This window comes from Cricetulus griseus, chromosome 3, assembly GCF_003668045.3.
Source record: "Cricetulus griseus strain 17A/GY chromosome 3, alternate assembly CriGri-PICRH-1.0, whole genome shotgun sequence".
NCBI classification, from domain to species: Eukaryota; Metazoa; Chordata; class Mammalia; order Rodentia; family Cricetidae; genus Cricetulus; species Cricetulus griseus.
In genome coordinates, this window is record NC_048596.1 from 27,214,729 (window position 1) to 27,238,023 (window position 23,295).

The window sequence follows — 23,295 nt, forward strand, 5'->3', positions numbered from 1 at the left end:
GAAGATGTGGTCAAACTATGTCCTAAAATCTGTCTAGGGTCTCTGGTTGGGTTCTTGCCTTGAACTCCTGTATGGATTTCCCTCAACATGGACTGTAAGTTATTAGCCAAATAAGCCCTTCAAGTTGGTTTGCTTGTGTTTTGAAACAACAACAGGAGTGCAAGCAAGGATAAAAGTCAAGACAGAGTGTGTCCCTGTGTACTGGATGCATAGTATCAGACATCTAATATAAAAAGAACAGACAGACACTCAAGGCTGCGAAAAAAATTTTGCTACTCTTTCTTGTCATACTTGAGTCTAAGACAGTGAGAGTACAGTAAAATTTTTATTGAACCAGAGCACTGCTTAATGTTCTACCTCATGTTATTTATGAACAAAGCTGAGTATTTTTCCAGAAATTCAAATGCTAAAAACTGATGGACTTAAATGCATACAAAATTTTTTAACATTTAAAATAACATGGAACATTGTTCCAGTGGTCAGAATGTTCATTTTAACAGTCTACAAATCTAATATATTTGAATTGCTGAATAAAATGTTCCTATTTACATAAAGGCAAACTAATCCTAATAGAGAAACATTTTCCACTCCAGAGGGTGACTGAGAGCCTCATACTGGGCTCATTGACTCGATGCTGCTTCACACCAACCCTAAAGTTTATTCCATTCAAGGATTACCTAGGAAATGTCAATTGTCAATTTTGTGATGTTCCTGAGTATTTTTTCAGAGTTCCAAGAAGTCTTTATGTCTCTTACTATGCAATATTTATAATGGAGGAAAAACTTCACCCTCCAATACCCATTCCATTTTCTAAGTCCTTCCACCAGGCCGTCAGTCACCAAGTTATTCTCCCATCCGGTGGCCTTCCTAGTGTCTGTCATATGGGTTCATCATAGCTTTTTGATAAAGGAAGTATTCATTTGACTAATAGTGACTATAAACTTTGTCCTCGTGGGTTTAAAATTGTCAAGGGTAAATCAGCATTCTCTTTGTCTCACAGGAGTTTCCACACAAGTTTGGAATAAATATTTATGTCATTTGTCACTATGGTAGACAGAATGCCCCTTATTTGCATGGAGCATCATACTCACAGGCAGAGCAGAGTCGGGGAGAAGTCCCCCCGTGTGCCTCATGGAAGTCTGGCATTGACTCTCCTGCTTTACACAGATATGTCCTGCCCTTCTAACTTTCTCTGGTCTCAGTTTTTCCAGTTATATTGCCATCTGAGTTAATGGAACAATTGAACTCATGTTTATGGGACACTGTAGATTGAGGACTGGCTGGGAAATTGGAGGGAGGATTGATTTGGTCCCTCAGCTTTTGTTATGGTTTGTTTGTTTTTAGACCTGGAACTCACTATTGAGTTTCTATTTTGAGCTCAATTAATATTGAGCACTATTTTGTAAATTTCAAAATTATGCAGTAAAACAAAATCACTACCTTCTGGGTTTTATAAACATATGATGATAGTGGTTATATGGGCATATACATAACCAAACAAACAAGCAACATACATAATCATTAAACATTTACATGTCTAATTCTCAACACCCTTCACCCCCTTTCCAGGTCATGCTCAGGCTGACCTCTAACTCACTGTAATCCTCCTGTCTCAGCTGCCAAGTGCTGGGATTATTGTCCTGAGCCACTGCTCAGTTTTTTGATGGACACTGTTATTATGTAGAACAAGGCTGTGCCATATCAGCAATAACTCAAGGATGGAAACTCACCCATAGGAGGAATTTGAGTGCTTTACATAAATACAGAAACAAACCCAAGACAACAAATCCACAGAGGGGGATTGAAAATTTGCTACCATGGAAACTATCTCTAAGAAATAGAAAGAGATCTAGACTGTTTGCCAGGCCTCTGTATCTGTGCCTCCAACTGGCCTCTTTCTGAGACCCCTACGTGATCCAGAGATTTAGGTGCCAACATCTGATCACAGGGTTCCCAGCAACCCTGATAAATACTACAGTCAGCCTGTTAGGACATGCTTATTCCATGAAGTTGTTAAGTATTCCGAATGGCTACTTGGTAAGGGTTTCTAGTTTCCTTCCAGCAGTAGCCTCGTGGGCACCAGGTTACTACACTTCATTCCCCCCCTCATGCAAAGACGCTGAAAAAACAGGCCTCTCAGAGTCCTGTCCCCTCTCAGAGTCTTTAGCAGCTTGCTGGCTTTCTTTATTCAACTCCCGAAGAAACGCCAAGATGTGCAAGGCCTTGGAGTCAAATCCATTTTGAGAACGTCTCCTTTCAGCAATCAATCTAAGTTTGTTTGTCATCTTTTCTTTAGGCTTCGTCTTCTGCCTTATTTTCACACCCTCAAGATACTGGTGGATGGCCTTGTCTTCACACTTCATTTGAAAAAACTGAAAATTGCCATACCGTAGGTGGAGCAACTGTTTAAGGCCAGGAGTGAGTTCCTTCTTGAATCCTTTCTGGAAGTAATAATCGGCTTCTTTGTACTGCTCTGCCAGGACATAAAGTTGAGCAAGGTAGCTACAGGAATCTTTGATCATCTCCTTGGTCTCTTCTGCTTTCTTTAAGTAATAAATTGCTTGTTTCAGTAACTGCTCTCTATTCTCATTCTGTGAAGTTTCTCTTCTGGAATCTATTTGAAGGACTTTTGACCTATAGAAACACCCAATATAGTAATACACATAGGCATTGTTGGGTAGGAGTTCTAAAGCCTGGCTAAGCAACTGTATAGCTCTGTCTTTATCATGTGTCTTATAATAAAACCTGGCTGCACTTCGAAGTACATCTGTCTCACCTGGGGCTTCCCTTAAGGCTTCTTCAACCAGTTCCTTTCCCTGGTTTTCCTGATTCATCTCAAGTTTCAGGGCCAAGAGTACTTTAACATAAGGGCTGTTGGGAGACATTCTAATGGCTTGCTTCAGAGAGTCGACGGCATTCTGCTGTGCTGGCCAGAAGTCTAGACGGTAGTTTGAGATGGCCCAGCCGCTGGTGAATTCTGGGTTCTTCGGTTCCTTTTCCAGAGCCTTTTCAAAACATACCTTCACTCTCTCATTTTGGTTTCGGGTACACTTCAGTCGGGCCCACCCTTCCTCACAGTCCAGCTCAGGACTCTCAATCCTGTAGGGACTGGAAAACTTCTCACAGACCTGTCTCACCTTGTCAAGATAAGCCTGAGCTTTTTCGAGTTGGCCCATGTGATAGTAAACCCAAGCATAGTTTCCCCAGGTGACTATACTTCTGATTTCTACGTGGTCAGGATGCTGTTGCTGGATGAACTGTTCAGCTTTCTCTAACTCTTTCAGCGCTGACACGTTTTGGCCTCTGCGGTGCTTTACAAACGCCAATATGTTGCACATTGTGGCTTTACACTCACTGTTCTGAAACTCATCCTTGTTAAACACCTTGTCCTCAAACTCATCCAATGACTCGTCTCCTGCCATCAAGTTCCAGGTGAAATGGCATTTTAGCTGCTGTAGCTTGCTCTCCAAGGATTTCTTAGTGGTTGTGCTGTGGGACAGAAAAAAATAAAGAAACAGTCATCTGAGGACATCCCACATTCGCCTGGCAAGGAGTAGGATCACAGCAAATATTCTTGTCCTTCTTAACAGTCTTAATCTAAACCTCACCAAGGGACACACTTTCCTTTCTTCCAATATTTGGCACATGTCAAAATTACTGCATAGGGAAGCAAGAGTTTGCTCATTTGGGCAGCAGAATTGACAGAAGGAAGTGAGTCAGTCCTAGATGCAGTTAGGGTTTCCTAGAGAGACTGTCTATATTTCCTAGCTCTTGCCTTTGCTTTGGAGGGTCTTTGAACTCCAGCACAGCTCCAGTATTGCTAATGAAGGTTTTTGTAAATTAAGAAATAGTAATTTAATCACTTCTTTACTCTTAACCTCTAACATACCATTAAGATTTAAAAATCTTAGCTATGTTTGTATGCTATTGAGATTTCATTGTGCTGAGTCTAAATTCTTTGTTATCTTAGAAATTCAAATCCACTTTAGCTCCTTCATTTCCCTTTTAAAAGTTAATTGCTTTCTATTTCCTATTATTCAAACTTTGAAGATTTTTTTAAATGATTTTATTTATTTATTATGTATGCAACATTCTGCTTCCATGTATATCTGCACACCAGAAGAGGGCACCAGATCTCATAACGGATGTTTGTGAGCCACCATGTGGTTGCTGGGAATTGAACTCAGGATTTCTAGAAGAGCAGTCAGTGCTCTTAACCCCTGAGACATCACTCCAGCCCTTAATGCCTATTTTCTGTCTTCTCCTGATCCTGGTCCCATTTCTATTTTCCTGATATACATTCACATAAAAATATATAAAGCTAAGATTTACAAATGAGAGAGAACATGCAATGTTTGATGCTTGCTGTTTTGAATCTGGATTTTCTTTCTTTTTCCTTTTTTTGTCTTTTCGATTTTTTGAGACAGGGTTTCTCTGCATTGCTTTGGAGCCTGTCCTGGAACTCACTCTGTAGACCAGACTGGCTTTGAACTCACAGAGATCCACCCGCCTCTGCTTCCTGAGTGCTGGGATTAAAGGCAGGCACCACCAACACCTGGCTGTAGGTCTGGATTTTCTTACTTATTATGGTATTTTCTAGTTCCATCCATTTTCCTGCAAATTGCATGATTTCATTTTGTTCTCTCTCCCTTTTTTAAAAAGATTTATTTATTTATTATGTGTAAAGTGTTCGGCCTGCATGTATGCCTGCAGGCCAGAGGAGGGCTTATTACAGATGTTTGTGAGCCACCATGTGGTTGCAGGGAATTGAACTCAGGATCTCTGGAAGAGCAAGCAGTGCTCTTAACCTCTGAGCCATCTCTCCAGGCCCCTATTTTGTTCTCTTAGAAATACATTTGAATTAAAATATAACTCATCGCTTCCCTCTATCCCTCCAGCTCTTCATGTGTCTCCTCCCTTCGGTCCTCTCCAATTAATAGCCTCTTTTTCTTTGAGTATCGTTACATATTTCTGTATATATATATATACAAAACATATTTACAAATCTATAAATACAGTCTGTGAGTCCATCTTTTGTTGTGTGTGTGTGTGTGGTTTGGGGGCTGAACACTAAGCAACCAGTCAGATAGCTCATCCCTGGGAGAGGCTAATCCTTTACTTATTCTTTTATGGCTGAATAAAAATTCCATGGTATGTACCACATCTTCATTATTCCTTCATCATTGTTGGACTTGTAGACTGAGTCCATTTCCTTGTTTTGTGAGGAAAAAACATGTTTATTTGAAACACACATGGACAATCTGAAATAATCCTAAAGTCTTTTGAGCATCTGCTCATTTTATCTGTTTGCATCTTACTTTCAGTCATTATGGATTTTACCATCATTGCAACATTTCCTCTATTAATTGCATTATATATGTGAGCAACACCTCAAACTTTCATTTCAGGTGAAATTCTTGCATTGATGCTGTCTCACTCAGGTGACTTATTAATACATCTATTTATTTAATTTTGGTTTTCAAGACAGGTTTTCTCTGTGGCTTTGGAGGCTGTCCTGGAACTAGCTCTTGTAGACCAGTCTGGTCTCAAACTCACAGAGATCCACCTGCCTGTGCCTCCCGAGTGCTGGGATTAAAGCCATGTGCCACCAACACCTGGCTTTTTAAAATTATTATTAATACTTTCATATTATTATTTTAATTTCCTCTCTTTGACTTTTTACCTTACATCTTGCAACCACCCACATTTTTTGTTGGGCCAGAGTTAGGGTTACCAGAAATGAAATAGATCTGAAAGGCAGTGAGTGAGACAAGCTCCTTCCTTCTTGTCTGTGCTGTGTTTAGTTAGCAAGCTTCATGTATTTCTGAGATTAATTCAGCAACTACAAGTAAAATTCAGATGTGCAGGAAGCAGGGTTAGTAGTCTAAGTATGTCTTTAACAATAAAGTAATCTAAAAAGATCAATTCCCTTAAATAATATTTGTATTAGATTTACCCAATTTAATTTTGCAACCAGAAGGAGACACACACACACACACACACACACACACACACACACACACACAGAGAGAGAGAGAGAGAGAGAGAGAGAGAGAGAGAGAGAGAGAGAGAGAGAGAGAGAGAAAGAATTGACAAGAGCAATTCTTCTGGATCTTTACAGGAAGTCCCTGCTAGATCAAACAGCTGTCTCTGACCTCAGTTCTCAGCTGCCAGCTAAGCAGATCTGGAGGAAGCAACTGAGCATCTATCTCTATGACATACTTACAGCTATAGGGACAGAGGTGGGCAAGGCAATAAACAAACACAGAAACACGACTAGCCTCTCGTGGGACTGTGGCTGCTTAGGATTTGCAGCCATCAGCAGGGCTGACCTCCTCACCACCAGAGCAAGGGAAGACATACCTCATGGTTGCTGTGTAACTCCCAGCAGTGTTGAAGGGCTCAGTGCAGGCTGCAGCTCGCTCCAGGCAATCTCGTCCTCAGACTTCTAATGAAGTGCTACTGACCCATATATAACAGTGGCTGCTGGTTTCTCTTCCTGTTTCTTGGCAGCTGACCCCACAGAAGAGAAATTGAAACCAGAAAGTAAAACTGATGTCACTTTTTATGAACAAATTAGTTGAAAAAGAGCCAACCCCTCTCAGTGTCCAACTTTGTGCTGTGAATCAGAAGTATTGATGTCTTAGATTTGCAACACAGAGGATATTCAACCTGGAGAAGGAAACCTTTACCTCAGCATCCTGCCCTATGTTGCCACTATAGCCTATCCTCACTCTCATCACCCTTATGGCTCACAGGCCACTGCAAGGAGCATTTTCTACTCCCTGGGCAGGGATTTTTCTCTGACTCATTTACTAAGCTGAAGGTTCCTTCCTTCAGTGACAGGTGCACACTCCATAGCGTGGCAGGGATTCTAAATGCAGATGTTGGATGACTGGACACACAATGTCCAACTTGGGATCCGATACCCATCCCTCTGCATTTCTATGCTGTGGCTCTCTGTTTGTCTCTGCTTTAGTTTCTCCTGTTCTGAATTGGGAACCCTACTGCTACCAAATCATCATGATGATGGGAGGGTTAGGGGGGGTGAATGTATGAAATGCTCTAGAATCATGCCTGGCACCTAGTAACTAGTGTGACTAGTAACCCAAATCATTGATCAGAATCCATAAGCACAAACTTTAGATCTTTGCTTTTTCCAGAGCCTGAAATGGTCTGACAGTCATGACTTGCCGTGGTCACTGACAATCCCGAGGCAAATAATCCTTAAGACATCTTATATATACCTGGCTTCCTTGGGACCTGTCTTTTGGGGCAGCTTGTCAGTCAGCAGTTGCTTCTTGCTCTCTTTGAGATTGCTCACCAGGACTGCTCTTGACAAAGGCACTCCCTCCATCTCCTATGTCCTGACCTTCTGAACTGTGAGGAAATAAATTCTATCCATTATGCATTATCCAGTGTATGCCATGATGATATTAAAGAAAACGGGAGTGAGGACCTTCTTTTTCAAAGTTTAAAAACGTGTGTGTGTTTCTGGGTATGCCTGTGCGTGTGTGAGTGCCAGTGGAGCCCAGGAAAGGGCTCTGGTCTTCCTGGAGCCAGCATTACAGTTGGTTGATTGGTTGTTAGACACCTGATGTAAGTGTTAGGGACAGAATACTGGTTCTCTGTAATAGCAGGAAGCACTTTTAACCACTGAGCCATTTCTCCATCCACTAAGGAATTCCCTCAACATAAAATTTGAGATTCCTGAAGGGCCAGTAGTCTTTGACTGGGAACTTGATACAATAAAATGGCTTCTCTACAGTTCCAAGCAGAAGATAAACTTACAAATAAGGTTACATTGGGAAGATTGACCTCTATTCCTGATAGAACATCAAGAGTATTTGTTTCTTTCATTCATTAAGAATTCATTCATATCATCAGTAAATGTTTACTGAGTACAATGTACTAGGCACTTTGAAATTGCATTCTAGGCTCTTGGATTGCATCCGTGTACTTCATGGATCTTACAACCTGACAGACAAGACAAGACAACACACAGGACTGTTGCAGAATAATTTACGTCTCTCTTCTCTCTTGACTTTTTAGCCCCTGGTGGTATGCAAGGGGGTACAATAAAGGAACTGATGACATGACCACTTATTGGTAGGGTTAAGGTTTTTATTATAGATATGAGGGAGAGAAAGAGAGCACAGATAAAGATATCTGGAAGAATCTAAAGCAGAGAGAGAGAGAAGGACAAAGACTGCCCATGGCCAGCACTAGGGAAATGGGAGAGCAGGAATTAATAGAGGAGATATCCAGATATAACACAGCAAATGAACCAAGAGGGAGTAAGGGAATAAGAGAGAATAAGTAGATAAATAGAAATACAGATAGATAGATAGATAGATAGATAGATAGATAGATAGATAGATAGAGCAAGAATAGTAAGAGCAGAGAATAATGGGAATCCCATGTTATAAGAAGGATGAACAGCCAACAGGAGGGAACCCTGTAATCTGGAAGGGATTTAGAGAAGAAGAGGAGGTGAGAAGGGCTAGGATGTCAGCATGGACATTGAAATATATAACAGGTACTGTGATACTGACGGAGCTTAGAGGCCAGCAGGGGCTGATGGTGCCATGGGCAGCCCTATGTCCCTCCTGCCAGGTGAGGGAAATGACTCCTTTTAGCAGATAGGAACTGGTTTCACAAGTTCCTGAGGAATTCTGTATTTTATCTAACCACCAGAAACCCTCCAATAGTACAGGTTGAGCTCATTTCTTTTTTAATTTTTTTAATTTTAATTCTTTAATTGCTACTCATATTTACAAATCCATCCCCCCTCCCCATCCATTTCTCGATAGATGAACCACCTTTTAGACCTTAGGGAATTGGAGCTTCCTTTGGACCTGACACCGATGTAACTACGTTTGAAATAGAACCTTTAAGTAAGTGAGATTAGATGAAGTAATGACATCAAAGGATAAACTATAATCAAGAAAACAAGTCATTACAACAAACATAACAAGGATCATTTTATTTCCATAGTTCAAAATCTGTACTGGTTAAGAAAATTGTAATGTAAACAGGTAGTTTAAAATCTAATGAATAATGATGTTTAAAATCTAATGAACAAAAATGAAATGAAAGAAATGCCTATTGCATGAACAATGTTTCAATTTTTAGAGTTTTTAGAAAACATGTCACTGTATAGTTTTAAGTAGCATGAACAATGTTTCAATGCTACTTAAAACTATACAGTGACATGTTTTCTAAAAACTCAGTGATCTCAGGTATGTGGCAAATGAGGGACTTTCATAAGAGAGTTCCTGGAGGATTTGTGATACAGACCTTGTAGGGCAAGGTGGTGAGACAGGGTAGGGGCTTTTGACATAAAAATTTGTGAGCCTTAGGAATTTTTACGGGTGTGTGTGTGTGTGTGTGTGTGTGTGTGTGTGTGTGATGTAAAATGGTCCACTGGAGGGAGACACCATAACCATGCCTCATAAGGGCTGGCTCAGGGTGTGCCTGAAGACACTAGTCAGGGGGTGGTCAAGGTGATGTCAGGGTGACATGGGAGAAGTTTAAAGAGTTAGGCAACTCACATGGTAGCCCCCTCTCTTCCTTGCTGCTTCAGCTTGCTCTGCTTTCCTGCTGGTTGGCTAGTGATCTCTGTAAGTAAGGATTTTACCTAATAAATATATACTGAGCATGTCATGACTACTTATTGGAAATTAACATCATTAGGTCCCTTTTTCAGGAAGTCACTATATAATGTAAGTTAAAATTTGAACTCACATTCCTTCTGCCTTAACATCTGGAGGGCTGGGATTACATGCATGCACCACCATGCCCAGCTTCTGCTAGTTTTTTGATATCTCAACATGGTTAGGGAATAGTTTTCAGTTATTCATGCAAACATTAATGTTAGTGTTATCCAGTCTGTGTGTGTTCATGTGTGTGTACCTCTGTGGGTGCATGCATATGTGCACAGTTATGCAGGTATGTACGTATGTGTATGTTGGAAATCTTTGTGTTAGGAAATCAGCATATAATGACTAAAATTACAAGAACAGGAACCATCAATGTACTCACATTATTGAAAAGCATAGTGATAAGGAACATAGAGTCACCGAGTGAGTTTTTGTAGTGAATGGAGACTTTGGGAAGTAGGGAACAGTGTTAGATGGAGCTGGGAGTCTGCTATCGCTACTATCCGGAAGCTGATTGTTTATTGCAATTAAATAATGAAAACAGTTGATTGAGCTACAAAATAAATACAGACTAGAAGAGAAAAGAAATGAGGAGTAAGGGAAAGAAGAAAACACGAGAAAGATGGAGAAGAAAAGAAACCAGGAGGTGGGTGGAAGAAAGGGAAAGACAGACAAAGCAAGCGGAATGTTTACATACAACAACTGTTAGGTCCAAAGGGAAAATCCACAAACATCCAAAGACAGCAGAGTCAATGGCCTTGCCCAAATGACAGTCTTGATCAGGCTCAAGCTGGACTATTGCTGGTGGAGAGACTGGTAGCTTTCCATTGGAACCTGTGAACAGGGTTTTCTGTTGCCAAAGGGACCCACTTTCATTATCCTTTCTTGCCTGTGGCAAAGGGGATATCTGATCCTCTGCTGCCATACACCTGTGGTTGTGTATCAAAGCCCATAGTAACCCCAGGCTTCTCTGATCCCTAACCTTGTAAATACTCCCTGACAGAAAGTAACCTGTATCCCCTGGCTGCTCTCTCTCACAAGGCAGTTCTTCCACTTTAAGTCCCAGTCAAGCACTCAAAGGAAAGGGAAACTAAAGAGCCAGGATCATGAGAAAGCTTCTCAAAAGGGCAACACAACCTCTCTTGGGCCTCACACTTCTGTAGCACCCTGCTTCCAAATTACCGCCCTGCTGTGAGACTGAGAGGAGCTATGAACCAAACACAAACACTGGCACAGAAACAGAAGCCCGTTTGGAGTCTGGATCCATGAAGTTCTGAGAGTAACTGAAGTGCAAATAAAAACAGGGAACACTTAGTGATCTGGTGAAAGAAAACGATGTAATTAAGGCCAAATAATTCTAGGGGGCAGATGGGAGATAATGAACTCTCACCAGCTAAAGGTCAATCCACAGAGTGTTCCCAACAGATATGGGTAAAAAGGAAGTCAACATTCTCAGGCTTTCAATGTCTTTTAGCCAGGAATAGCATCATAACTAATTGTTGTAGCATGTACCTGATTTAATTGTCCTCCAAAGGCTCCAGTATTGAAGCTCAATTTTCCAGCTGCTGAAGCTAATTTTTTTAACGTTGTTGTTTTTATTATTAATTTATTTAAATTAGAAACAATCTTATTTTATACATCAATCTCAGTTCCCTCTGCCTCACATCCTCCCATGATCCCCACCAACCCTCCCACCCATCCTATCCCCCTTCTGCTCCCCAGGGAGGGTGAGGCCTTCCATGGGGGGTTCAGAAAAATCTGAAGCTAGAATCTTAAAGGAGGGCACAGTGAGACCATCAAACCGAACGGCTCTTGAGAGAAAAAGAAAAATGTACTCAAACTGCCCAAGCTGTCTGGAGTGGAGTGGGGTGGGGTGGGGTGGGGTGGGGCATCAGGAAAATCCGGTGCGGGAAAACACAACAAAAACAATGATTATAAAGAGATACAGGAAACTGGGGGATGTAGGTGGAGGAAGCCTGTGAACTGGAATAGCCTGAATATTTGGAATTGTTGGGGAGGGGCTTAGAAGATCCCTGTGGCTTTGGTGTTCACCATAGGTATGTCAATGGGGAATCAGATGACTCATCAGCCAGAGGCAGAGGGAAACTGGAAATCCTTCTGGCAGAAAGAAACACTTTTGACAGATCTCTGGGAATAAAATCTGATCTAGCCATCAGCAATTCTTGTTCCCTATCTCCCAGTCATCCTCTAGCCCCCAGTGGTTCTCAACCTTCCCGATGCCCGGACCCTTTAATACAGTTCCTCATGTTGTGGTGACCCTCAACCGTAAAATCATTGCTTTGCTACTTCATAAACTGTAATTTTGCTGCAGTTATGAATCTTAGTGCAAATAACTGATATGCAGAATATGTGATGTGACCCCCCAGCATGGGGTCAACACACAGGTTGAGAACCACTGATCTAGCCTGAACTGAGCCCAGCATGTCATGTTGGAGATAGTCAGTGGGCCTTTCTGATGGCGGATGTTCTTTTATATACATGTTTCTCTTACTGGTTGATGAAGAAAACACTGTTTGGCCAATAGAGGCAGGAAGATAGGTGGGATTAGGAGACTAGGAGAATTCAGGGAAAGGTAGGCAGAGAGAGACCTCAAAGAGTCGAAGAGACGCCATGTAGCCGAGGAAGGAGTAACAGTCCTGGCATTCTCCGGTAAGCCAAGACCATGTGAAAATACTTAATTTATAGAAATGGGTATACAATTAAGACTGAGTTAGCTATAAGAAGTCCTAACCATCTCCCAACAGTTTAAGAATTAATATAAGTCTTTGTGTGCTTATTTGGGGCTGTATAGAATTTGGTAGGACCTGGAGGGACAAGAAACTCCAGCAACAGCAGCCATTTTGGGGTGCTTGGGGCTTTTCTTCAAACCTAACAAAAAAGACACTGGTTCATCAGAGCTCTTGACTAAATAATAAATTCATCCAGAGATGGACTTATAACTTGATACACTTATTTCAAATGGCTGGAAACTAGTGGCATTCTTAGAGGAAATGGGTCTTTGGAGATGAATCCTTGTTCTTGGCCCATTCTGGTCGTTTACTCTGTTTCCCAAAGGCCACCAGGTAAGCAGTTTCCCCCTGCCATGCCCTTCCCTTGTGACATTTCTGTCTTGCCACAAGCTAAATGCAATGGTGCCAGGCAACAATGGATTAGAATCTCTGCAACCATGAATCACATAAATCTTTTCTTCATTCAGGTGTTTTTCTCACTTTTTGTTATTTATTTATTTATTTATTTATTTATTTATTTATTGTATCCAGTGAGAATAGGTTGGCAGTTCAGATTATCCTCAAAACAAATTCACGTATATGGGCAATATAGATATATCCCTTCCATGAACAGGCCTTGTGGGATACTATCCAGGGCTGTCTGATGTGGTTTTTCTGAGCTGTAGTTCCTTTACCTCATTTGAACTCCTTGACAACCTTTTAAAAATTACTCCCTGTGAGTCAAGAACTATTTTTTGTCTTTCATTTATTATGTTTATTCTCTGATTATGTGGTCGGCACCTTTTCTTTAGATGACCAGGAATAGACTACAAAGGGATAGGAGGCTTGCATAAGATTGTACCATTGTGAGTAGAGGATCTTTGTTTCTCATAGTCTGGCTCTAGAACCAGGACTGAGTGTCCAACCTTTGACATGACATTGTCATCTACAAAGCTCATGTTCCAGTGCTACACAATAAAGTTACAATAAAAGAAAAAAGAAAATCCCAAAACCCTAATACATTTAAGGATACAGGTTTGCTGAGTGTGCTGAACCCAAACTTATACTGCTTCTAGAATAAGCACCTCCATAAATGTACCTGAGGGGGGCTAGAGAGATGGCTTCATTATTAAGAGCACTGCCTGCTCTTCAGGAAGATACAGGTTCAATCCCTAACCCCTACATGGCAGCGCACAACTGTCTGTAGCTCCAGTCTCAAGGGATCTGACACCCTTTTCTGACCCTGAGGGCGGCAGGCATGTACACGATGCACAGACATCTGCTGAGATAAAGCACTCATCACCTAAAATAATTTTTAAAAATGTACTGAAAGTGCTTTTTCCTACCTTATAACTATGGGGTCAATTCAAGCTGACCAGCACCTACAGGCTTAAAAAATTATGTGTAGCTTAATCCCCTTCAGAACAACATTCTCTATAAAATAAAAGGATGGAATCAAAAGCTCCTACTCTGAGGCCGCACTACATCACGTATAAAGTCATAATGTAATCTCTACACACTTCTCAGAACTCTCTGTGGAGCAACTGATATACCTGATATACCTCAAGGCAAGCCCTGGAGCTGAAATGGGAAGAGAAACCTTTGGGGAAATGCTACACCTCAAGAGTTACGGAAATAATTTCCACAGAGTGACAGCCGGAATCCGCAGAAATGAAACTAGATTGCTAACTTTCCAATTCCCAACTTTCTTCAGTCTTCTCATTATGAGTCACACTTTGGAAGGAGAAACAGAGCTGAAAGGGATTTTTTGTCATATGTGTTTGTAGAGTCTGCCTAAGCAGTCTTTGTGAGGTTCTTGCTTCATTTTCATTCCCTTGTCAGCTACAGTAAAGTCCCCCAAGCTAGGCAGTAAGGGTGAGGAAACGAGATGAACTAGGACAGGCTGGTGTCGAGAACAGAACCTGGGGCAGCTCCTATTCATGCAAAGCTGAGCCTCTGTCATGAAGCTAAGCTCATTGCCTGGACCAGAGTGTAGAAATGTTGAAGGACCCAGAGGAGACAGAAGCAACCGCAGGTCTGATGCATTCAGTAGGTTGAGCCAGGAGATGAGCATAATGTGTTAGGAACTGCAAAACTATCTGCTTTCTGCTACCAAGCATAAATATAAACATGGCTGCTTCTTTGTCACTCTCCAAATGGGATACAAAAGTGTCTGCTAATTCACCATGACTGAGAAGGAAATTCCGGGGAACCATTCAGACCAGACAGATAAACACATTACAAAACTCTGCTTCTGTCCTGCTCAAGGCACTGCCATTGGATCCTTCGGCAGTGCCTTCTGAAGTAGTGTGTCTTCATTGTAAACCAAACATTGAGGAATACAATGCATGCTTTATGCCTGGAATGATGGCAGAAGAAATAATGCCAGCATTACCCTCTAATAATAGCATAGCTGTCAACTAATTAGATCCTTCTGTATCTATTCATATTCTAAAAGGAAGAAAACTCCTTGAAAGTCCATCCCAACAATGGCCATCTCATTCTCCTCTGAGCCTGCTGCTCATCCCTTTGTTTCTTATCAAGGCTCAAGAAACAAACTCTACCAGATTTCAGTAGCAATAAACAGGATCTTTTGTTGTATCCAAGGGTCAAGATCTAGAATGCTAAGGGACATATATCAGTCAAAACATTTTTCAAAAGAAAATAAATGAATACCTTTATATTGAATCAAGATACTACAAAAATATAGGTTGGGGTTTTCAGGCATTTATTGCAGAAGTCTATCTGTTTAATTGGTGTATTAGTTTTTCAGGTCTGAGCGGGCCAGAGATGTGAGCATCTCCTTTCTTAGGAGTGTCTAATGCAAAGCTTCCGCGGACTTGGGTACCATAGACAAAGCCATCTCCATCTAAGTTCATCCAACATCTTCAGCTATCCCCAAATGATTGACAATGATGATATCCACATATGTTTCCCATCTTCTTCTGATCATTTAAAACTAAGTTTCTCATGTTCTTTAGCACAAGCAATTGAGAGCAACAAGCTTACAGATATAATTATAAAATAATGCAAGGCCAGAGACAACCCTTTATCCTAGAACCTTTTATTTTTAAATTAAATTATATCTCACAGGAAAAACACTGAACTATTTCAAACAATAACAAAGCAACAAACAAAACAAATCCTCATGTGGGTGTCTGTGCTTTTCCAAAGGGTCCCTAGCACACAATCTCCAATAGTTACAGCCCTCATGTCTCAAGAATCACAGGAATGTGAACCATGCCTGTTATGATGTTCTGGACCCTGTTAAGTGCCAAATAATAAACTTTTTCTCTGGCTTTGTAAGCAACTAGTCCATTCTGCTATTGTAGCATAAAAGAGCACTTGATTCAATAAAACTTTATTCATGGAAGCAAAGGACAAGCTATATCTGGCCTCTGGGTGGTAGTTTGTTAGCTCTTGTTCTATGATTCTGTATATCCTTCAGGCTCAGAGTACCTTGAAAGAGCCAGGAGGTCCTATCTTCTTTATGGTCTTTTCCACTACTGCTTTACAGTCTTGGAAACATAGGTTTTGTCAGAGTCTTTGTTGATATTTCAGAGAAGCATCAGTTGATTCAGGCTCATGGCCTCCTGAGCTATTACTGTCCTGACTCTTTTATTTACACTGCTTGCTTTGATCTACACAGGGAGTCAAAGCCTTAAGGCACTCCCAAGTATCCTCCTCACATAAGATTATACAAGGCCACAAATGCCTTTTGGTGCTTTCCTCATCTCTGAACCCCTCCTCCACAATCCCAGTTTCTCAGTCCTTTTATTTCCTCCCTTCCTTTACCAATGTTTTGCATCCAGAAAATATTTTCTTTAAAAAAAAAAAAAGGAAAAAACATTCCTTGTGCCTCCCAACGTCCACAAAGAGAGGCATCTCTATATCAGCTGTCACTTTAAAACACCAACCCAGCAATACACACACACACACACACACACACACACACACACACACACACACACACACACTCACGTGCATTACACACTAACAGGTTTATAGAATTACGGAGATGAGAGATTATGCGGGAATAAAAATAAGTTCCTTCATTTTCTGGTGCATTCCTTCAGATATAAACAAACAACCGGGGCGGAAGGAAAAGCATTTGTTTATGAAAGCCTGCTGCTTGAGCTGAGTTCTGGGCAGGAAGGCCACCCATGTAAGCTCAGGACCCGGAGTCCACCCTGCGCCCCCTCGTGGGCGGCCCAGAGAAACAAAAGTCAGGTCCACCCAAATGTACTAAGAGCAATGACAGTCTCTAGGTCTCTGCACCTTGAAGGCCTTGCTCTTCGGAAGTCGGTGGGTGCGTGGTCAGTGGGTTCTGCTCAGGGTCGCTGGATACCACTCCCTGCAGCCAGGTATGCTCCGTGCCCACACATGTGGCTTTGCAGAAACAGCAGCTAGCATAGTCAGAGCTACACATTCAAAATTCCTGTTTCACTTTGTGTTTCCTAAAATATTTGAGGCATTAGTTAGGTGGGTCCCCCGAATCCTCTGGGGGTCACTCCACTGCTTCCTAGAGCGAGCCCCATCTCCTGGGGCTCCTATGTCACTCAGCTAAGGGTGGCAGGTTGCACTTGCTTAAGCAACCTAGCTGGAAGAAATATCGCTCCCATGGGAGCCTAGCTTGGGCTGACACTCTAGCCCAGTAAGGCTTCCCTTTGGTTCCGGCTACTGTCGCCAGGGGGTGCCCTTCTCCACTGTTCTTAGCTTCAGTATCCTAGATAACCTCTAGTTCTTGGAATTTTCAGTCAAAACACTTCCCGGAACTGGGAGAGGGTTGATTTTATCCATTCTTTTTTGAAGCCCCTCTGAAACGGGCTGATTCTTATCAGTTCTTCTTCGAAGCCCCTCTGAACTTTCCAGCCTCTGGGTGGTAGTGCTCCAGCCCAGCTCCAGCACAGAATTCTCTTTGAACAAGGCAAGACCAGACAGGATCATTTACTGTCCTTTCCTACGTTTAATGTTTACTGAAATTGCTCCCTGAAGCGGATTCATTCGCAGACAGTAACATTTCGAAGAGGAGAGTTAGTTAATACCTAATTGATTCTTACAGGAAAGCCCTTGGGCTTCCTGCTTCATAGAGGGGGTAGCATCTTAGCGACACGGGGGCGGGGGGATCCTTCTGGATTTAAATCCCTGGGATTTAAATTGAAAGTGAGGCTCAACAGGCCCAGAAGGTGGTTCAGCAGGTTAAATCCCTTGAGTTTAAACTAGATGACCTGAGTTGGGACCTCAGTTCAATCCCAGGGAAGGTAAGGACCAACTCCTGCAAGTTGTCCTCTTACCTCCTGATAATGGATGGATGGATGGATGGATGAAAAATAAATGTAATTAAAAATCCTTTCGACGAAAATGAGGGTTCCAATGCTAGGCGGTAGCTCAATGGCAGAGCTCTTGCTCAAGTCCCTGGCTTCTATCCCTAGAACTGAAAAGCAGAAGGGGGCGGGGCTGAGTCCCTGGCTTTAGTTGTAATAGTGATGCATCTCAAATGTCATCTTAAGAATCCATCATACCATTCTCTGTTTCCCAGTGGTTAAACCCTGTCACCAGATTACACATCTGCTCTACCAGTTTCATCTCCATCCTAAACTGAGTCAGGATATTTCTATGGGATCTCTGTTTTGGTAGACAAAATTATTGTTTCCCATCTTGTAAGCATAGTTGTATTTATTGTTCCATATGGGTTTTTTTTTTTCAGCCTTTCTGCATGTTTTTGAGAGAGGATTTTCAGAGAGGAATGTAATCTTCATTCTGTGGGGAGAGATTCAGCTTCATGTCAAGGGTTTGAAAAAACAAAACAAAACCTCTGCTGTGTTAAACAGGGCAAGCCAGATACTTTATGGTGAGTGATCAAAATAGAGTATCACAGAATCAAGGGAGTCAGGAGCTTGTAGGTAAATAGAGAAAATGGGAGCAGAGGCATATAAGAAGGTAGGTCAGTGTAAGTAGAGGTGAGACTGTCTGAGGGCAGTGGGGTATGAGGGAGATTATGTTCAAATCCCAGTGTATACTTTCATGCAAATCACCTTATGTAACACTGTAAAATTCTTTTTTTTTAATTCAACGAGGTTGTCAGTAAAGAATACATAGAGCAGAGCTGGGAGAGAAAGAAAACTACAAGAGATGAAAACACATGAGCATGATCATCCTTGGAACAAAGTCAATCAGATGCATAACTGGGGTCAAGAAGTGAAAGACAGGGCTGGAGAGGTGGCTCAGAGTTTAAGAGCACTGACTGCTCTTTCAGAGGCTGTGAGTTCAATTCCCAGCAACCACATGGTGGCTCACAACCATCTTGAATGAGATCTGGTGCCCTCTTCTGGTGTGAAGATATACATGGAAGCAGAATGTTGTATACATAATAAATAAATAAAATCTTTTTTTAAAAAAAAAAAGAAGTGAAAGACAACTGGGTATTGGTGTTGCACACCTTTCATCCTAGCACTCAGGAGGCAGAGGCAGGTGGATCTCTCTGAGTTTGAGGCCAGCCTGGTCTATAAGAGCGAGTTCCAGGACAGGCTCCAAAGCTACACAGAGAAACCCTGTCTCAAAGACCAAAAGCCAACCAAGCAAACAAACAAAAACACCAAAAAGAAGTGAAGGATAAGGCCAGGATATGTGGCTCATTGGTTAAAAGCACTGGCTGCTCTTCCAGAGGACCTGGATTCGATTCTCAGCACCCACAGGGTGGCTCACAAATGCCTCTAACTTCAGATCCAGGAAATTACATCTTCTCTTCAGGCTTCCATGAGCAACAAGCTCCCAGGCAAAGCACAGACATGCATACATACATGAAGGCAAACTCATACACACAGTATTTAAAGAGACAGATTAGAAGCAGTATTTGAGGAGATCATGAGTGGCTTCAAAACTGCTAAAATATATCAAATTGCAGATTCAATAAGCCCCACAAGCCAACAAGGAGAAAGTAAAAATGCTTACCAGGTTTATCATAAAGAAAGCAGCCCCAATCCCGTGCCCCACACATACCATTTAATCTGTCTTTTTTGTTTCCCAGAGTTACTGCTCTTCAGTAGTAGGGCCCGGGTAGGCACCAAACACTAAGGAATTACAGCCAGGTCTGGTGTTCCTGTTTTCCACTTAGAGTAGTTCACTGAGGACATTGTGAGGTTTTGTTCATAAAGAACAGTTCCAGGAAGAAAAGAATGAGGAATGTTAAGAAACATTACAGAAGTACTTGTTGCTGTTCCCAGCTTTCTATCTCGGCTATCAACAGTAACATCTTAGTGCCTCTCTCAAGTCTGCTCAATGACTGTAATTGTGCTTACTGATAGTAAGTAACTTAGCAATGTGTTGTTTCCTTCCTAAAAAACAATTGCCAGATAGAAGAAATCCTCAACCCCAGTGTATTAGGATATCTGATAAAATATGAGCAAAGAGTTTACAAATGATTTATTGGAGTTTACTAGAACAGTAATGTAAATATGCTTAATATATGAAATTAAGCTGCTGAATTTCTGAATTGGATTCTTAGAGAGAATATTTCTTAGGCAATCCTCACCTAAGGACCTTGCTATTGTGTAGGTCTGTCTGAGTGAGGCTTGACTCTTACATAAGCCCCAAAGATATCAGCCTTCTGGCCTGAGGACCACTCTTCCAAGAAAAGTACCCATTTTCCAGGACAGTCATGAATGAGGTTCAACCCAAATGATGATTTTCTTAAAACATGAGGTGTGTGTGTGTGTGTGTGTGAGAGAGAGAGAGAGAGAGAGAGAGAGAGAGAGAGAGAGAGAGAGAGAGAGAGATTTTGGTTTTTGTAACTTTGATTATGTGGTTCTTGAATAAGACAGTTGTAAATGATGTCATGTCTCAATGTTAGACATTTATACTCTCCAGTTAGTCTCAGGACATCCAAAGAATGGAGAAATGAAAAAAATCAATGCATACTTGGAAAAGCTGAGATTCAAACAGAAAAAAATCTATTGAAATTGCATGGCCTCCATAGGATGGATGGGATTATTAGTGTGTGTCTCAGGAGCGTGAGACCTTAGCAAGTGCTGAAAGGAGAATGAAGAGGCCATGGAGAGATCATCGCTTATCCACAGAGTCCAATGTTATAATGGGGTCAGTGGGAAAAGGAGGTCCAATCCCACTTAACTCATACCTTACTGCTCTGAGTTTTGTTTCAGAAAAGTTGTTGTGGTGGTATGTGTACTAAATGAGAGAGTTATTAATAATGCTTGTCCACAGAGATAACAAGAGCGTCATCAGATGCCAAAATTGCCCTCTAAACTCCCAATTATTCCGTATTCTGCTGCTTCTCTCTAGGCAAGCAGGGATTGGGTAAGGGGACTTCCAGAAATGGAAAGGCCTAGGAAGAGGGCATGAAAAGGCCACACACCCCTTTCCTGGGATAGAGAAGGGGGAGACAAACTGTGAAGTGGTGGTTGAGAGTAGATAACCTGACTGGTCAAGGGATCACCCTAAGATTCTATGAAGGCTGGGGTGTGGAGTGCTGAAACAGCACACCAGAGGGTAGGAATGGGAAGAAAAGAGGGCTGTTTCCGGGTGGATACATCTCAACAAGTTCAACCTGTTCAGTGTAAATGAGTATCAGATGCATAAGTTAGAACTGAGGAAGAAAGAAATAAGTGGGAACATGCTTAATTGTATGCTTTTGGGAATTCTGTAAATTCTCCAATTCTTGGAAACTTGGGACATACTAAATATAATCCTGGAACTGACCTAGCAGACTACAGTTGGAGGAAGTTACAATTATTTCCTTTCTCCATTCCCAGGGCTCACGGACTCAGCAGGGACCCTATTGGAGAAGCAGGTTGGCTTCAAAGGGCCATAATCTGTTGCATTTCACTCATTTCCTTGCAAAGGTCTCAAAGATTTGACCCAGTCTCTCCTCTCTCTAATTCCTCATCTATAATGAAATGAACACTACAAATAAAACACTAGTCCATTCTCACTTTTCTGTCTTCTCTGCATTTTGTTTGCTTTTAAACCATGGGCTGCTCTTCAGATGATAGCATGGCAACAGAAAACCACCAGAAATGTGAATTATAGTGTGACTGAGCCTGGGGGGATCATGTTAAGATGTAGCCACCAGGGGAGGGAGAGGGAACTGGGATTGACATGTAAAACAATCTTGTTTCTAAATTAAATAAAAAATAGGAAAAAAAGAAGATGTAGCCACCATTCCTTTCAGTTTTAAAATATATAAACCTATAATATAAACACAAACTCCTCAATAACAATCTATTAAGATAAAAGAACACAGCCTGAGAGATGGCTCAGGAGGTAAAGTGCTTGCTGTGCAGACACAGGACTTGATTTGGATCTCCAGTACTCCATGAAAACCTGCACACATGTCTGGAAGACATGAGAGATTTGGAGACAGCAGATCCCTAAAACTCACAGAGAGTGGAGCTAGTCAACTCAGTGGGAGAGCTGTCTCAAAAACTAAAGTGGAGAGTGACTGAGGCAGACACTTGACATTGACTGCTAGCTTCCACACATGGACACATGACAGGTGTATTTATACACACGTGTGTGAACATACACGTTACACACATTCATACACAAATACACAGGAATGAATGAATGAAGGCAAAAATTTCAACATTAATGAAAGCCAAAGTTGTCACAGGGGTCTCTGAGGACGTACGAGATGGCACCCCAGCCACCTTCCTCCCCATTGACCCCTCCCCACACCTCTGGCAGTGATTTTACAAGCCAACAGCAGCAGGACTGTAAAGTGTACCAGTAAACCCCAAATTATTACAGGGATAGACAGCCAAACCACACCAGGATGTGAATCAGTTAGTCTTCAGGCATCTGTACTGGCCTCTCTTTGGGGTTCTGTCAGGTTACTCCCTCAGCTGCAGCCACTAAGAGCACCACCTGTGCACATTCATTATGTTTCCTTTTAATAGGCCCCTGCCCACCTCCCGCCTCTCTCTTCTTTCTCTCCCATCTCTGTCTGTCTGTCCCCCCTTTCTCCCTCTCCCCACTTTCCTCTCTCCTGCTGCTCCTGTCCTTGGAGGCCAGTCTCCTCATCCCCTTTTTATGATCTCTTTCCCTAGCAAAAAGCCCTTCTGCTTGAACCCTGTCTCATGGCATCTTTCTCTCGAGGTGCTGCTTTTCTTAAATTAAACACCTCTCTACACCTCTGGCAGTGATTTCACAAACCAAGAGCAGCAGGAAAGTAAAGTGCACCAGTAAACCCCCAATTATTACAACAGGGATAGGGCGGCCAAACCACACCAGGTGTGAACCGCAGCTCAAGGCATTTTGCACCAGTTTGCTCAAGACCATGTCTTTTTAAGTGGCTTTATTGTGATAGAAACCACATGCCATAAAACACATTTCAGCTACTCAGGTCAGCGGGTTTTAATTTTATAAGATGTGTGGCCTAGCCGTCCCATTAGCTAATTAATTTAATTCCATGGTATTTTCATTACTCTCCAGACAAATCTGATCCCACTAGTAGCCAGTCCCCTTTTCTTTCTTACCCTAGTCTGTGTAACCAATAATCTGTGTTCTGTTTCCATGAACTCACATCTTCTGTACATTTCACAGAGATGGATCAAAAAATATGTGAGCTTCTCAAGGGTTATCTTGGGTGTAGCATGGACCAGCACTTTTTTTCTTTTTTACTGCCAAATATCTACCACGTAAACACATCATCTATATTGTCCTGTTCATCCTTGGTGGACATTTAGGTAGTTTCCAAGCTTTATTACTACAAACAATATGGCCATGGATGTGAAAGACAGGTCTTCATATGGGTATTGGAGTACTAGGTTGTATGGAAACTCTAAATGTAGCCTTTTGAGGACGTTACTATCATGTAGCATTTCTTAAACTAGGATTATCTTATTGTAATGAGACCCAAGTGTTAACAGTTACTGTGTGTTTGTGCC

General features: G+C 41.8%; 1 protein-coding gene and 1 long non-coding RNA gene across 2 annotated transcripts; one reads left to right on the forward strand and one right to left on the reverse strand.

The window, feature by feature from the left end:
• Positions 1-306: 306 nt before the first annotated feature.
• Ifit2 (interferon induced protein with tetratricopeptide repeats 2) lies at positions 307-6,521 on the reverse strand. The gene is made up of 2 exons (XM_027406376.2): positions 6,364-6,521; positions 307-3,489 (listed from the first exon to the last, which is right to left on the reverse strand). The coding sequence occupies exons 1-2, from the start codon at positions 6,366-6,368 to the stop codon at positions 2,088-2,090; spliced, it is 1,407 nt and encodes a 468-aa protein (XP_027262177.1). The 5' UTR covers positions 6,369-6,521; the 3' UTR covers positions 307-2,087.
• Positions 6,522-16,596: 10,075 nt separating this feature from the next.
• LOC113834765 lies at positions 16,597-18,596 on the forward strand. Its single transcript, XR_004769456.1, has 3 exons — positions 16,597-16,755; positions 18,099-18,242; positions 18,469-18,596. It is a non-coding gene; the product is annotated as an uncharacterized LOC113834765 (long non-coding RNA).
• The last annotated feature ends 4,699 nt before the right edge of the window (positions 18,597-23,295 follow it).